This window comes from Haliaeetus albicilla, chromosome 7, assembly GCF_947461875.1.
Source record: "Haliaeetus albicilla chromosome 7, bHalAlb1.1, whole genome shotgun sequence".
NCBI lineage: Eukaryota > Metazoa > Chordata > Aves > Accipitriformes > Accipitridae > Haliaeetus > Haliaeetus albicilla.
Window position 1 is genome coordinate 44,979,178 of NC_091489.1, and position 17,951 is coordinate 44,997,128.

General features: G+C 40.9%; 1 protein-coding gene across 3 annotated transcripts in view; it reads right to left on the minus strand.

Annotated features, from left to right (window-relative positions):
* Positions 1 to 17,951, minus strand: part of PRDM10 (PR/SET domain 10) — a 45,594-nt gene that overhangs the window by 25,505 nt on the left and 2,138 nt on the right. For 2 of the 3 annotated variants that reach the window (XM_069788184.1, XM_069788182.1), the window contains exons 2-8: positions 10,763 to 10,952; positions 8,787 to 8,951; positions 7,088 to 7,147; positions 4,175 to 4,294; positions 2,958 to 3,165; positions 2,331 to 2,572; positions 1,014 to 1,217 (exon numbers count right to left, since the gene is read on the minus strand). In XM_069788184.1, coding sequence (XP_069644285.1) covers positions 1,014 to 1,217; positions 2,331 to 2,572; positions 2,958 to 3,165; positions 4,175 to 4,294; positions 7,088 to 7,147; positions 8,787 to 8,951; positions 10,763 to 10,855 — 1,092 coding nt within the window. In that variant the 5' untranslated portion in view covers positions 10,856 to 10,952. Of the gene's footprint in view, positions 1 to 1,013; positions 1,218 to 2,330; positions 2,573 to 2,957; positions 3,166 to 4,174; positions 4,295 to 7,087; positions 7,148 to 8,786; positions 8,952 to 10,762; positions 10,953 to 15,346; positions 15,835 to 17,951 lie in introns of those variants that run through there. The other variant, XM_069788183.1, reaches the window with a different exon arrangement.

Consider the following 17,951-nt stretch of genomic DNA (forward strand, 5'->3'; position numbering starts at 1 on the left):
CTAGGTCATTCGCTTTCAATTATCGAACCAATTTTACCCCAAAAGACACTGCTAACACATAAAGCAAGAAAAATGGTGCTTCTACAAGCGGGTCTGTACAGATTTAATTAAAGTCTGGTTACAAATTGGTTTAAAAACTGTTGAGAAAATTATGTTTGGATATACTTAAAATGGATTAACATGGTTTCTAGTGATTCAGCTTAAACAAATTAAGGACTGATTTCAGAGAAACCAAAAAGAATCCTACCCTTAAAAATCAGCAACAAGTGTATAAGCAGGCTTTTGCCCTGGTTTAGCTAAGTGTGTTTAAAACTGGGTTTTTTTGTTGGTTTTTTTTTTGAATTGATGAAATTTACATGCAAGAAGAGATTTGAAGAAGAAATATTTCCTGATAACAACATTTTTTGGTTACCCCTAGTTCCCCAAAAGATGTTGAAAATGAAGGCCATCTCACAGCCAGCCACGCTGCTTTGAGCTCAAAGTAATCAATACAGTTTTAGAGGGAACAAAAAGTAACTCACAGGGAAGTCACAATATCCTTTATCATTTTCCACATGCAAAGTTTCAAAAGTTCCAGGAAAGCCAAGTAAAGTGAGAGACCATATTCGCTTAAGGCACCAGAAAACAAGTCAAGGGCACACAGGACTAACTGGAAAGGGCATCCAGAACTAAAAAGAATAAGACTGCTGCAATAAAAATTAGATTGCATCAGCAAAATATATGCAGTGTAAAGCATGACAGTGACAGACAAATCATTTACATACTTTTATTTGAAACTTCCTCATTTTATACCTGAGCCAAAGCTCATTTAAAATCCCTAAGTCGGTGGCTAACTACTTACTGACTTCAGTGACATTTGATTCAGGCCATCATGTGCTTTATCAGGGAAAAAAGCCCTAAAGCTATTTACAGCAATCATTTCTGGCACTTGGAGATGCATTTATTAGGTAGCAACTCTAAGATTTGATTTCATCAGCAGAAAAGAGAGTCACAAAACATGAGCAATGCCATACCTTGAGTTCCTGCTTGGGCTCCACGTTTTTAATGGTTGTGTAATAAATATGGTGGCCGTACTGATAGGCTACCAGGTTCTGCTCCAGATGGTTTTGAGCAGGACGCACAAACATCATCCAGTTACAAAGAGCCTCGCTAGAAAGTTCAAACCACAGGTCCTCTTGCAAATCTCTGTCTTTTCTGTCACCCTTATCAAGAGAAACCTGTAGCAAAATCCAATTACATGTGACTGTAACTGCCTGGCAGCAGGTTCAAAAGAATTTGAACTTCTAAAAAAAAAAAACCAAAAAAACCCCAAACCAACCAACCAAAACAAAACAAAAATCCCAAACAAACTACTATGCCCATGCAACTTTTACATTACGAAAAGCAACGAAGGCATAGCTAACTTTCCTCTCTTTGCTAACAAGGAGCCAGAAAGAGGCAGCACTTCAAAAAATACTTAAAAACAGGTAGAGATTTAACTACGGAGACACGATGGACCCTTCCATGGCTTTCTAGAGCAAGAAGCATTCATTGAAATGGTCAGGCACAGTACTTTATATGTGGCTATGAGGCACAAGAAGCTGTAGCTTCAGTAGGCTATATGGCATCAGTTGTCAGATGTTTCTAACTGGCAGACTGACTTCTGCTTTCATTTCTTGACTCATGCCACTGCCTCAAGCTGGGAGCAGCACTTCTTTAGCTGAACTTCTGTTGGGTTACTAAATCTGCCTGCAGTAACAACTTTCTTGTCAGACACTGACCATCAGAGACTAGCGCTCCTAAGACTGTCAACCTAATCTCCAGCAAATAAGAACCAATTCCTATAATGAAACCAGTAAATAAATGGATGAAAGTCAGTCAAATCCATTATACCTCCCGCCAATGTCTTGGCATGAGGAATGGGAGAAAAATCTCTCCTCTCCCCTCCATCTTGTGGGGGAGAGGAAGGAAAGGGGAAGAAAAATATCTTTAACTTAAGTTACAGCATGACACAAAATAATGGCTGCAAAACATCCTTAGATAGGGCTGCTATTTATATGTCCAGATGCTGCTTCAGCCCACACAACAGCGATTCACAGCATTCCACGCTATGTGTCCTATATATCATAACACCATAATGCCTTAATATTCACCACGATTATTGTGTCTCCCTGAATAACAGAAGATTTCAAGCCAAAGCAATCTGGGTACTTCTGAGTTACATTCAGAGATGGAAGCAACAAAAGAACACCTCCAGTGAAGTAACTGATCAAGGCAGAGCAACAAACTCATGAAAATCAAAGCTTAAGCACAAATTGATCCCTCTTCTTCTCTCGCCCGCACACCCTTACCTTCAAATGGATATAGCAGTCTTTGAGTTCAGTTTGTCTAACCAGGGGTCCTTCCACAGGTCCAAACTGTGTGCGTTTTGGGATACGCCTTTTGGAGAACACACCTCCCAAAAACCTGTCTATATAGAGCACCAGGGGCAGGCTGGCTCTTGCCCTGGTCAGCACAGGCCGGTTTGGGATCGGATGCAAAGGTCCGTGTTTTGGACACACAGAGGGATGTGCATTATTACACTCTTCACACCCTACAACACAAAGTCAGAGAGGACATGACTGTCAGGCAGACACTCACGCACCAGCTCAGAAGAGACAGTCTTATCTCCCTCTAAACATCTTTGGCTCAGCTGTGGGAATATTTATTCCAATAGTCTGTCTACATTTTAAAACATTAGAGAGGGCAGCCTCCCGCAAAATGAAGAACAAAGCAGCTCAGAGACTCCACCTAAGACACAACCTTGTCTTTTCAGTAAGGCAGCTCAATATGTGTCTACATTTCTGGGTATAAAGGGGTTTACTTATTACTGCTAAATTCTGAATCATTTTTGGCTCCATGTACTAGAGGGCTGATGGAAGTGAAAAAAAAGGGAGGGCTTTTTCTACATACTGCTACGTACTACTTCATATGCTTACACAAATCATTGGGATCAAAGGGTCGAGGTGGATCCGGATCCCATTCATCCATGTCAGTGTCTTCCCCATCTTCATCTTCATCTTCATCATCATCATCTTCCTCTTTTGCTTCCATCCTTCCCATTTGATTCTGCAGAGGTGCTAAAGGGTCAGAACCATCCACTGCCTCCATAGGAGGTAACACCTGGTTATGCACCGGTAATGATGCCTGAGGAGAGAATTCACAAACAATCAAAATTGATTCACAAAGAAAAACACTCTTACAAAGATGAGCAATGAGGGTTCTTGCTAGTCTACCCTTTCTGCTTCCTTTGGTAATGGAAAGAAGGACAAGGGAAAGTAAAGCGACATGATAAACAATTGCTGAGGGATGTTTTGCATCGCTGCTGCTGACAGCCTCACTCGGGACAGCTCTATGTCACTACCTAGCTCTACCCTGTCAAAGACTGACTTCTCAGGAGAAGAAAACAGTATCAGAAGTTCTGGACCCTCACAGAAAGTCTGAAAAAGTCCAGGCTCTGTGGAAATTATCTACAGCCTAAGGCTGTATTTTAACTTCTGTACAAGTGAGAGAATCCTGCACTTTGGCACATGATCTCTTCTCTCCTATCGTGCAATCAAACACACACAATCCCCGGAGCACACACACAGAGATCAATATGGGATGAGATAACACAGACACTAGATATAAACTATGGGACATGGAGGACAGTTGAGGGCATTGTATTCTTTCACTAATTTTAAAGTTTACCCCTTTCTTTCCCTAGAAAAAAAGCAAAAAAAATAATTGAAGTGCACTGTACAGAATATTCCACAACCCATGCAGGCTTCTCAGGTAGAGAACAAGAAATACTACGCGCAGTAAAGCTATCTTAAAAGACTGGCAAAGAGACCCAGTGGATGTTGGTCCTATATGACAATCAGCATTACACCTTCTGTTAACTTTGCTTTTCAAAGCTGAGAAGAGTATTTTAAAGGCAGCTGCTCAAGACAGAACAATCTGTAGAACAAGTTTCTCTGTATATTAAATACACTATCTCTCCTAGAAAACCCCACACACATTCCATGGTGAGACTATGAAAGGCAGTACAGATCTGTGCTACAGCTTTCTCCCATCTCCTCCCATATCACTCAGACATGTTTCATCACCTGAGACAATGGAGCAATGAAATCAGTGTACTCGTACATTTAAAAGAAAAGGGTGCCTGGCAACTTACTCTATCTGCTTGTGGACCCTGCTCCAGAGCCATTTGCTGGGGGGATTCGGCAACGTTGCCGAGCACGGACAGGTTGGTGGGATTCATGCTCTGAGCAGCAGCAGGCAAGAGCACAGTTACCTAAAATTATAGGCACTCATTTTAGCACTGCATCATTTCCATCAGTCACTTACATACGGGCAGTGCCCTGCATGCAATGCTCCCTGGAGTCCTACACTAGGTCAAAAACTGCAACATTTTAATGATTTTTTTTGTTTTTTTTTTTTTTTTTAAATTTTTTAGGGATGATGGACTTGGACAAAACCTGTAGATCCAGGAACAAAGGGAAAGGCTTCAAAACTCAGTCTAGATTTTGCAGCTTTTGAATTTCCTATCTCGCACTTTTGGCTTTAAATTAAGGTCCTACACAGCCTGGGTTCAAACTATACTAAAAACAGATGCAAGGAGCTCTTTAGCTCTTGGTAAAACCAATGATCTGGGGTCTTTTTCTCTTCTATCTCCAAATTTACTAGGTTTTTTTTAAGGCAGAAAGTAAAGAAGGAAAAAGAAGCATCTCCTCTTTTTCTCTTTCTTTTTCTCAAGCGAACCAAGATCCATTATAAAAGCAAGATGGTGTATTGGCCTCATTGGAAGATCAAGCCCTCAAATGACAGGATTCCAACAATGATTTTTTCTTTACATTATTTGGTCACACTATACATTTTTGGTCATTTTCATACTCTTTTTTTTGTGTGGTAACAAGAAAATGAATGTATATTACCATACTGGTCCCATCCATTCAGCAATTAAACAAAGCAGAATTAAGATCCTAGGAATCACCTTTCCTCTCTTTTGTTTCCTGCTTATCTATACAGGAGTTTGCACCGTTATCCCACACAATTTTTCATCCTTCTCTACAGCTGACATCACGTGGCTTCTAGTTTGTGCCTCTGACTGTTAAGCAGCTTTTATGCTAAAACTAAAGTCCCTGTCCCTCTACAGAGGGCTTAATAAATATCCAATAAATCTGAGAACAGCAAATTGTGCCAACAGTGAAGGAGCAGACAAGAAAATCCATAACATAAGCAGATAGTCTTAAAACTTCAAATCTAGTTGTTTTGTTTAAAGAGGTATTAAGATTAATTTATGAAACTGCTTAAAAACTACAGCAAAAAGACTTCAGGGAACCGTGTGACAGTGAGCAGGAAACTGCCAAGACGACAGCTGAACCAAGCTGCCTGGTATTGACATTTCTGATGCCAAGTGGCAACAGAAAAGGCATCATTATTCAATGGCACACCTCCAAGTCTGCCAGCAATGAGAGGTTCATGCAAGCTTGGGTCTATTTGTCCCTCATATTAGCACTGCCTACCACTAATCATACGTTAGACCTACCCTTACTTTTACTTCCATGTCAGACACTGCAAGGAATATAGGCATTATTTTTAAAAACCTTTCAATTTTTTTTTAAAAACAAAGTTTCTTTTGAAAGACAAGAGGAGCTCTGATTATTATTTTAACATCTGTTGTCAGTTCAGGGATGTCCCACATGAAATGCTGATGTAAAAACACCTGCAAAGGCAGGAGCTGCCACAACGAGGGACTAACCATTCACAAGCAAACGAACATCTCTGCTGGGACTGCTGTCACAGACAGTGTTGGAAGGGAGGACAGGCTGAGGACATGCAGACAAGTGCTCATGCCCTTGATACTCAACATGGGACAGTAACAACACACCACCTCTGCTGTCAGAGTGTCATTTGCACTGCACATGTAAGTAATCTCTACTTTTAATTAGATTACATATTTATTTGTTAAATGAGCTTTAAGACAATTAAATAGAATTTGGGGGCTTCTTAATGCAAGGAAACTGATGTGGCAAAAAATTCCAGAATGACACTCCAAATACTCCGGAGAACTGGAAGAAAACAGGTAACACCTTTACTGTGTCAGTCATACCATTTCCTGCCTGTGCCTCAACAGTTTAGAAGGTATTCTTTTAGCAAGAAGAAAATTTCTTTTCAGTGCACATTCAACCCTTCACTCTGCCCCAAGACTGTCAATAAATATGCATTTTAATGATTGCATTAGTAATGATTCAGATCTAACATGTCAATTCACATGTGCCATTAAAGATTCACTGAGCAGTAATGATTTTAAGCTTCTTTGACAAGCAGAGAATTTGAACTAGAGATCTAGATCTGAAAGCACCTACACCTGATTACCACAACGCAGTCCCCAAAGATACGAGTAAAAGTTAACAACAAAACCTTCCCATCCATGATAAGTGAAAAAAAGAAAAATCATCAAAACTTTATAAACACGGGCTCCAATTTTATTCTGTTCCTAGCCCACTTCAGCACTGGCAAACACATCAGAGCTGGGATGCCACGGTAAGGTAAGGGAGCCAGTAACTGAACTTCTTCAGCTTTTACAATTAATTTCATGTGAAGTCTCTAGTAAACCTAGAATCTGATCCAAAGTTTCTATCCCTTGAGAGCCTTTTATGGACTTAAAGGCATTTGGGTCAGAATTTGTATGAGGACAAGTGCAAACCCAGTCTTTCCAGAATGACACATTAAAATAAAGCCAGCCACATCAGCTTGCTGACTTATTTAAAGGGACACTGTTGAAAGATTTTTCATTATATCTGGGGCAGTAAATTAGTATTTTCATTGAACATTAATTAAAAAGAATAAACTCAAACTCTCTTAACCGTTATTGTCATTCATGCACAAGCTAGCCAAAATAATAATGGCTTGTTATCATCAGCTTTTTGCCCTTGATCCCTGGGATGACAGTACATGACTGAAGATTGCCATTTGACAAATCCAGAGAGAGTTTATTACACTCTAGCACTACAACAATGTTCCTTTACCTTCGGTAACAACTTCCTTACAGTTTCAGGCCCAAGGAAAATAACGTCTTTCTTACCTGCTGGGTGGTGGCATCCTGTTGGACGTAAGCCACTTGGGACGGATCTGTAAACAGAGTCTAGACAAAGTGAAAAAGGCTTATCAAACCAGCCTTGGGGTTGTTTACTCCCAGCTCACACAAAAATTACCCTGCCACCAAGAAGTGATCCACATTTGATCCTTTGCTAACCTATAATGTGCCTATGGCCACCACAGACTAATTCAACTTACCCATGTGAACCTACATTCCTAGAGATTAAACTAAAATTAGGTAGTGCTCCATAAAAAGACAATATATTTATGCGGCACTTTTCATCTATATAACTGAAGTACTTCATGGGATATTTTTTTTTTTAATATAGAAATCATTTTGTCAGTTGCTGATTTGATAAATTCTACAGAATGAAATTCAATAGCTGTGTGAAAGCTAAGTAATACTTGAGGGCAGGACAGAAGATGACTATTAACTTTATCTTTCTGCAAATTCACAAGACAGGGCCTCAAAAGAAAGCATGCAGATATCAGGCATATCCTACATGTAAATTTGATATGGCCAGGTCGCTGGTTTTTTTTAATTTCATAGAAGACACGCCAACTCCAATATTCTTACAGTAGCCTGCAAGAACAGCCCTGATGGGAGAGCTTCCCCCTAGGAAAAGCAAGACTTAAATAAAAACTAAGTATTGACTAAGGTCAGTCTTGCTTACTTTGCCAAAACTTGAAATATCTGAGCTTGTAGCGGTCTGGCTCCAACAAAATAAAGCATGGCATAATACAAATTCCATTAGCGCTTTGGTAATTTCATCTCAGTTGCACGATAGCATCTTAATACTACACCTCTTTTGACAAAATGATAGTATTCAGAGTTTTGGAGTTACTTGGTCGGTGACTTCCTGGGAGACACCCTCTCAAAATCTCTTATCCTCTCAGAACATCCCACCATGTATCAACTGTTTCCATGTAACAGCTAAGAACTGCACAAGAGAGGGACCACACTGCACAAGGCTATGCCAGCATTGCTGCGGGTGTCAACTATGTGCACTTTGTAGCATTGCTAATCTGTCCTGTCAGCAAAGACACTACAAAACATTCTCGACAAAGCGTGCCTGTTCCTTTTTTTATCTTTCCACACAGAGGTACAGATGCATACTATATAACCCCATATAAACACATGCTGTCAGAGAACAAAAGCTACTTGATATAATTATGAAGAAGAAAAAGAACCTAGGTCTATAAAATCAACAACTTCTCTGAAGACACTACAAAATTAGACTGAATACACTGAGATCCCCTGCAAAAAGACATGACTGATATTGTAACTATCAATTATGAGAACTGTACTATGCAAAACAAGGACTCTTCCAGAAGACAGACCCAGAGATCGCTCTTTGCTTTTTAATGAATACAACAGAGGCAGAATTTCTGAAGATATCCGTGTTTTGGAAAACACCCTTGATTTAATTGTAATCTCATCCACCTTCAGTGAAATAACCAGCATTTCATCATTCATAGCCTCGGCATCCTTTCATGATCACATTTGAACATCAGACAAATGAACAGCATGAAGTCCCTGTTCAGCAATGGACAGATAAAAGCATTAAGAGCAACTGCCTGCTATTTCCCAACCATATCACTTGGCTGGCAACTGGCTTTCACCTCAAACAAGACTGTTTTGTTTTCTAGGTGCCAAAGTGGGGTGGGCCCAGAACCACACATGCCTGCGTAGCTTCCACGGGATGGATGTAGACGAGCGTGTGCTCGGAGGTGTCCACGGAGGTGTAGGAGGTGCCATCCGCCGTGTAGACAACCTGCTGCGAGGGACGGTCCTGCTCATCACTGTACACAATCTGTGCCACTGTCCCCCCCTCAGGGACAAAGTGCACCTGGAAGAAAAAACAGATCCTGTACTGAAACTTCTGCAGTCATACGCCTGTGGGAAACAACACAAAACCCATCGGTTGCAGAGGTGCCTTGGAAAGCAGAGAGCACCTCGTGTCTCAACTAACTAGCCGACTGTTTTGAAAAAACACATTTAAAATCTCATCTGAATTATGCTAGCAACACAGAAATCTGGACATAACCTACCATCGGTTTCTGGTTTTACTCTGCATTTTAACTCAAGACCTGACTTGTGTAAAGGGCACCTTCTAATACTTAGTTCTTGAATCACACTTTGGAAATTTGTAAGAGAAAGAAAGCTCAGATATGAACTAGTGTATCTTTGGGATTTATTGGTATATTGTTTCCCTTTATTCTCACACTCCTTTCTGGATTTATGATAATTAATTCATTCAGCTAGTTCTTTAGTTGGAGGTAATTTCTTCTGTTTGATGAACAGCTAACAGAATCTATTAACTTTGATACTGCTGCAAGTAATAGTATTGCACCTATCATGAGGAAGCAATAGCATATGTTAGATTGCTTCTCTGTAGTATATACATGCCGTATCAGTAGAAAATTCAACTATTTAAACAGAGAAACATATAACTGAAAACATTAAGCAATGATTCCAAGGACTACTGGAACAAGTTATGTCTAGGGCGGCAGTTTAAATCCAAATAAGTTGATTTTGACAGAACATTATGATCACAAATGATGATCAGTGGCCTACCTTAAACAAGCTAGAATACTTAATTCCAGTGGCAACAGGAACATGTTTATCTTTTGATACCCTTTACATGCTGAAAACCATTTTCAGCGCATGGGAAAAATAGGACAGTTAGCAGGAAACCTAGTTTTAGTATCTATATTCATATTCACACAAAATGTTTGCACATAAAATGATGTCACAGTTACATATTTTATTTACTTTGTTCCACCTTTTAGTTCATGCTTCAGAAGACACCTGGTGCTCCCCCGCGGATGCTAAGTGCTGATTCTGTACAATAAATCCTCATGCAAACACTACAGTAAGGATGCATGCAGTGTTTCACATTTGGAGACCACTCTGCAAATACTAATTAAGCCTTATAACTGCCATGTGCAAACAACAGTATGGTTATCCCATTGTATAGATAACGGAACACAGGCCATTGGAAATTGCCTTTCTTGGCAAATTTCAAAGCTGGAAATTACCAGAAGAGTCAGAATTTCTCAGCTTGTGGGTCAAATGACATGCAGCACCCTCTTTATAACATATTCAAAAGAATAAATCAGTTTACAGTCTTCTAGAAATTCTCAACTGCATTGTCTCAGAGACAGAGGGACTAGCTGCATACACCAGAATCTGACTGTATTAGTCACTAACGATTAACATATCTCCTTCCCCACTACTGGAAAAAATTATGCATATTACTTTCCCCAAGGTCCACCCACAGCTCCAACTGATTCGACTGATGCCATCAAAATGGGCTGCCACAGACCACAGATTTTGTTAATATTCATTCATCTGAATACCCTTTCGCTTTCCCACATAGTTATACATATATTTGGACACTGAAAACTTCTATAGCCACTGGCTGGCTTCATTTAGCTCGCTTCAGATGTCTGTGTACTCACTGCTGCAGTTTGCGCAGCAAACTTGCTGAAGCTTTAATCCGAAATCACCACAGACATGTTTGTATTTCTCCTCAAATGAAAGCTGAGTTTTCAGACTTTAAGAAAGGGTTGAATGGGAATGCCTGCTTGCTAAGCCACCGCACCGAGCCCAATTTGGTCTGAGCAGAAACCGAGAGCTCTGGAAGGCACTAGTCACCTGAGCAGTATTCTGTTCCTGCTCAGCAGAGTCAGCCCACACCTGAGGACTTTCATCTTTTGAGTCCATCTCCTCTCTGCTGTGGTGCTCCATGGGGATAGAGATCTACTGGAGGAATGTCTGGCTGAATAGATTCATCTGTTCACTGTGTTTCTACTTCCAGAAGACAAGGTGATCTTCAGTAACATGGCTATAAAAAAAAATTAAAAAAGAAAAGACAGAGATATTATAACAAGTGTGACACACAGAACGGAGATATGAGGTATTATCATCAGCTACTGCACTACAGGAACACACTGCCAGAGTAAAGCAGGCTTGGCTTTACGAACATGTGCATTTTCATTTAGCATGCTCAAGTTCTGCCGTATAATACTTTCCAAGTCCTATTAAGGAGGAAACAAGTCAACAATTGCTACAATTGCACTGAAGGATTATACTGAATGCCTCCTGCACTGAAAGATTATACTGAATTCCTTCTGCATTTCTTCACATTGTCCTTCTGGCACCTACAGGACCAGAAATCAATACACGATGCAGAAAATTCACCTTAAGCTTCCAACAAGAAAACACTATGTTCAGAGATGCATCACCAGTTTCTCAGTTTGTCTGAAAGAGGTTTTATTCAAGAGCCAACTGGCTTTACATCTACAGTCAGCTTTCACCTTGTACAAAACTGCAGTCCCAGTTGATATTCAGGCAGCGTTACAACAGACAACTTTTAGAAAAAGAACAATGAAACTTAAACTCTAATTCACGCGAGCCCAAAGATCCTGACAAATTGCTTCCAAGCTAGGTTTTTTTCACCTCACGCAATTTTATTGGGGCCTCTCAATCTGCCATTGGGAATCTCAGAAGTGTAATTTACAGCTCTGGTGATTGGTTTAGTCAGTGGTTCAGCACCTTCCCAGTCCTTCGTCTCTAATGTCATATTAAATCACAGGCCCAGGAATTAGCATGAGGCTGAGCCTATTTCATTTTTCAGCTAGTCCAATTAACTCTATTTTATACCGAGTGCCTCGCTGGGCTGATCCAATGCCAGTACCCCGTCTGTGCACCAGGAAGAAAGCAGAATGCTCCTTGCTGACGCTTTCATTCATTTGCATTTTAAATGCAAATTATTTTAGTCATAATTTGTTCCCATAAATGCTACCAGTTGGCTTGTCATTGACAAACTAAAAAAAGAAAAGGAGGAAAAAGAAAAAAAAAAAACCAGCAGCAGGCACTTTCTGCCTTCTACTAATTTTGCCAGCAACGAGTAAGCTCTGCAGACCTGAGCACTGACTGTACCACTTGTCCTGGCCAGAACATATAAATCAATAGTACAGAAAAGTCTCAGGCTAACGTCACTGAAGTGTATGGGGGGGGGGGGAACAACCAAAACCGGAACATATGACTTTCACATATACAAAGAAAAACTGTGGGAAAGATATTTCTGGGCATCGCTAGACAGCAAGTCATGGCATTATTGGTGACTAGAGCCTAGCATTTGCTTTCTCGTGCTGAGCCACACAGTACACGTGTGCCACGTCGTCCCCCACACAAGAAGAGACTGAGAAGCAGTGCGATGGCTGTTCTCACTTACTATTAGACCCATGCACCATTAGGTTATGGGAATAAAGGGGCAGAAATCCTATTCCCATTAATATTACTTGATACAAAACATCCAGGAAAAGGACTGAGGAGAAAAGGAAAAAAGAAATACATGTACCTGCATGCAACACTTCAACTAGAGGATCTCATTAGTATGGAAAAATGAACTTCAGCAAGCAATTAGGACCAATAAACACCAGCCTTACTCTCCAAGTGTTGAAAGCCAGGGTCATTTACAAATAAATATTATTTATTTATGTATTACAGCACACACAAGCTGATATACAAGTAAATATCACCCACCCCTACATAGCACTTTTCATCCATCTATCTCAAAGCTACTTGCTACATTATTAAGGATTAATTCAGGGATTTTTCTCATACCTAATCTTACCACTCTCACTGAACTCCTCACTCATTTTATCAGGTATACAATCACCAAGGGGTCTAGAACTGCTTGTGTGAAACATGACAGCATTTATGTCAGTAACCTAATCTGAACAATTTTTATGTAAAATTAAATGCCTACCCTGTTGATATTCTTTGGCTGGTTTATCCCAAACAGCTCTTTTTCTTGACTGTCATTATTAATCAAGAGCCAATTCAGGTAATTGCACTAACAATAGCCAGTAGTTTAATCAATTACCTAATTGCTTAGAAAAATAAAAATAAATACTAGAGGTTTCAAGTTTGGGTGGTTTGGGTTTTTAAATTATCCTGTTAATAAGAATGTAATTAAATTAACCAGTGATTGAATTAAGAGAAAGGGACGGTTCTGGCTAATTCCACATGGTGCAACAAGTAGCAGAATTTCTGGCTGACCTTCCCCACAAGCAGATACTGAAGGTCTAAAGGAAGATGCTGACTCACTCCTGCAGACTCATTTTGGCACAAATAAAACTTACAACTTGAGTGGAAAGGAGACCGAAGGGTTCAGAAAGGTCTTTAATAGACAAAACTGGACATTACGATTCATATCTGCAAAAAAAATTGTACCAAAAAGTCGGAAAAGAAAGCAGAAGACAGTCATTTCAAGTTTTGCCATGGTTCTAAAGGTTAGCAGTAATCTCAAATCTCAGGGAAAAATGCAAGGTTGAGCCAAATTCAGTGGCTCGGTGGTGCCGTTTCTATAAATGGTACTGTTATTGCTGTTCTTCACAGAAATGAAAAAAACTCCACTGCTCAGCCTAGCCAATTGTGTAGCAACAACAATCAGACATTATTAGGAGCTTCAGGATTTGCTGATGCTTTCAACTTCCGTACTTGAAAATACATCCTAGGATCTGCCCCTCTGGTATGCATTCCTACCACAGACTGGATTTCTACAAACTCTCATAATTTCTATCATCACCAAAATACACAGAAAAGCATGTTTCCCTGGAAACGTGGACGTGCTGAGAAGTCAGTGCAAGAGCAGGCAGGGCACATCCCAGAGAGGTCCCAAGGCCAGGCAATAAAGACAGCCCAAGGCAGGAGCAAGCATTGAAATCTAGCTGGTACAAAAGCCAATAGTGAAACAAGACCTGCAGTTAAGGTCAGGAGCTGGAAAGCAAGATCTGGTCCAAAGTCACTGACAACAAAACCGCCAGGAAACACAAACACCCGAGTAAGTTTTCTAACACTGATGACAGAAAAGACCGAAATAACTTTGCTCACTAGTCCTCCATAGGATGCTCTCCCTCATTAATCCTGCATGATCTTATTTTCTTCTTTAAATCCCCCTCTCAATACCCATTACAGCTGTGACACTGACATCCACAGTGCCTCGAGATTTTAACGATTTCCCTGTGGTCTTCTCTCAGCAGAGATGTCTTGCTGCACAAGGAAGCGGCAGATGTCCAACTCAGCACATAGCCACAATATTTTTTCAAATTAACTGCAGAAGAATCGTGATGGACAAGTTGGCGTATGTGGCCTCTACACTAAGCCTGTTAGTAATACCAGTTTGAGAGATACAAGTAAAGAAAATACTTATTTTCTCAAACGGTCTGGCTGGAAGCTTTGTTGGTTTTTTTTAGCAGAAATACATGTGAAACTTTGGGCATAAGCATTGCCAAACAGCTGGCGTGCAAGGGAACACTCTCTGCTTGCTCTCCGTACCATTTGCCCACGGATTATCCTTTGCAATTGTTAATTTTTCTCCCTGTATCTCACATGCATCAGACATTTTCAGACAAGCTAAATGCCAAGGCAAGTACCTCAATGGGAATGTTCTGCAGTGTCCAAGGGGACACGCACACACATACACATTATGAGACCCGTCACCCAATATATCAACTGCAATCCTGTCACCACCCCAATGCTTACATACAACTTGATAAGCGTCACGCACATGAGCGAGAAGCAATGCCAACACGTGAGATGCTAAACCATTTACAGAAACTGTGAAGACAGCCTTTTCCTCCCCAAAATAGCAGGCGTGCCTCACCCAGTCCATGCTGGGTGATGACACAAGCTGAAATGATAACAGGTATAAATATATCCCAGTATCACTCCAGTACATCAGAGTGGCAAGGTAGTGACAGGGTGCAGTGTGTCACCATATATATATATGTGTGTATCGTGAATCAAGAACCCCCACAGCTCCCATTACTTTAAAATATCTACTCCAGTGGAAGATAAGCTCGTTCTGACTTGTGTTTGCTGGAGCTCTGAGACAGCACCCATGGGTGCTGCCCTTGAACTCCCTAGAACTTGCCGATATTTTTCACAGGTAGAAGCATGCTCAAAGTTAGCAAGTGACACTAGCGCACCGCTGCGCTCATCTCTCAGCAAGACTTATCAGTGCAGGAACAACCTGGTGCTAACCACAACTAGAAAGCATCCGATTCAGAGTCAAAGCGCGGTCAGCAGACAGGCAGGGCAGGATGAGTATTCTCCTACGTGTCCATGCACTCATAATATCCAGCTGTCTGCCTCATCAGGTAAGTGCAAGCAAAACCATCACCTCTTCAAGACAAAACAGGTTCCTTTCAGTACACCATTCACATTTACCTTCCCTTTCTCAACATCCTGTGGGGACCTGCTGGTGTCAGAGACCTATGGCCTTCCTCTTTAGTTCTTGCCTTTTACATCTAATCCAAAAAATCTCATTAATGGTGAAGCTTCTCCTCCGCAGCTCCTGATGCGTGGAAAGCACCTTTGTGTCATTGTCTGAACAGTTCTTCAACTTTTCAGAAATCTCACTTGAAAACTCCTTGACGACCACGCTACTCTCTAACCCCTCTCTCCCGTTCCTGCAGCATGTTGATTTCTCTGAAGCTGTATTATTAAATGAGCAGCTTTCCCCAATCACTGCATTCCCCTCCGGAGGATGAGAAAGCAATGCTCAGGGGCAAAGTGCCTCTGTCCAACAGCAAGGTCCTCATTAGCCTTGCTGTCCTCAGCAGAAGACACCCCACCCTCAGCCATCGCAGCACCCGCGCCGTGTCACCTCATAGGTGCGCCTATGACCCCTAACACCTAGGGAATGCGAGCGCAATGGTGCTTTAAAAGAAATCCTCCAATAACCCCAAAGTCACTGTTGGTTTGTATTTGGCGTGTAAGAGTTTTTGAATATAGTGAACTCACACGGTGCTTCAAAGGAAAGCTCAGCTCTGAAGTTCAGAGAAAAGCACGACCAAAACAAACAAACAAAAAAAAATATCAACAGTAACCATATTTTCTTGGCATACCTGCTATGAAGGAATGACAATTTCTTTCAATGCTGGGATTACACAAGAAGATACACAGACAAAAACTCTGGGGACTTCATCTGCAGCAACCTCTCCAGGTCTACTTAAGGCCATTCTGCTGAGAAAGCACCCGAGCCAGTGACTGCCGAACATTCATTTTTGTCCCTTCTCTGGGATGAGAAGAATGGGGGAATATTAAAGCTGGGCAAGGGGAAAAGTCCACCTCCCTGCTCAGCGAGCCATAAAGCCACTGCAGTATCTCAAATGAGAATCCACTTTACAATAATGGCGCATAAAACAGCTAATGTGATTTACTCCCCAGTGTAAAAGAAGCTTGCATATAGATTGGGGTTCCCTGCAGCAATAATAGCAGGGGTTATTAGCTTAATCCTTTAAGTACTGAGCTCACTGACCACTCTTTTTCACCGCCAACCATATGCAAGGACAGCAAGATTGTTGCAAAAGGGGGTTTTACGACTACAGGTCTTCCTCCAGCTTTTAATACAAAAATGATTTATTATGCTCAAAAGGAACATCACATATGTCTGCAGAAAGCTATATCCCACACTTAAGTTAATTACCTCAGCTTGCCTAGAAGGCAGAGTCGGTGCATTTCCTGAGATCCCTTGGCAAGAATACGCTTTCATTGCAGCAAGAAGGTTTCTAACCTCATTGAGGACTGAGTCACGACTGCCGTCTCCTCCTCTGCATTCTCATCCATCAAAAGCGCATATTGTTTCAAGGAACCCTGGCTCTGGTGCCTTTTGGCTGAATGTTAATAATCAGGTAATATATAACCACAATATTTATGTTTTACTGGTGAGTTAGCAATGGAAACCATACACAGGGCTGGGGCAGCAAAGATTATTTATTTCCACAAAAGGAAACCTGGCTTCAATTTATTTAGTCCTATAATAAGTAGAAGAGCTCAGCCAAACTCACTCTTTACTCAAATTGTGCATAATGAATCGATCTATCTACGTCCTTATGGCACAACTATCATCAAAGCAACAATGAGCTGGAAGAGATCTCTTAGATCTTCAAGGCCAGTCCTCTGCTACCACGTCCAACATGTGTCACAGTCCTTCTCCTAAAGGGACAGTGCCTGAACACTGAAGGTGAAAGCATGACAGTCTATTGCAACTATTCTCTCACAAAGTATCAGATAAGTAGCTGAAAGTCTAACTGTTTCTACTGTAAAATACAGGAGATAATCAAACTTGTCTTTTTCAGAATAGCTGATTCTCGGAAGGACTACAGGCCACAGAGAACAAATTCGGCTAGCTGTACTTTGAAACAGGTGGGGACTTAACATACAGTGCCAGTTAAGGGCTACAACACAACTTCTATTTCTGTGTGTTTTACTAGCATGAAAGAAAAGTGACAAATAGACCCGACCTCCTGTTTAAGTCAAAACAAAATTCACAATACTAAAACAGCCCCCATAATTAGCTACATTTATAAATCAATTAAAATTCAGTTTGCACAGCTGACAGCAGCTGCAGGTGGTCAGAAACACACTTGAGGTAGCTGCTGACTGCAGAGCAAATTACCATAAAAGAGCTCATCCAGGGATTTTCTTTGCAGGTTAGCAGTAAGGGTGCCAGAGGAGAGCAAGTGACACCACATACCCATTTCTCTCCAAAAACAAACTGTCGATTTTTCTATCGGATAATAATAACAATTACATCAACATCTCATCCTATAACCAAGGTAATAAAGCTGCCTTCATTTTAAACGCCTAATACACAAGAGAAGCACGCATATAGCAAAGTGCCAAAAAGCATCACCATTCGGGAGATAAGTTCTTCATTTAAGGACTGACTAAAGAAATACACCCTCTTACATTTTTTTTTGCCTAGAAATGAAGGCATTAGAAGGCTTGAGACTACCAGTTATTTTATTTCCGCAAAACACGCAAAGAA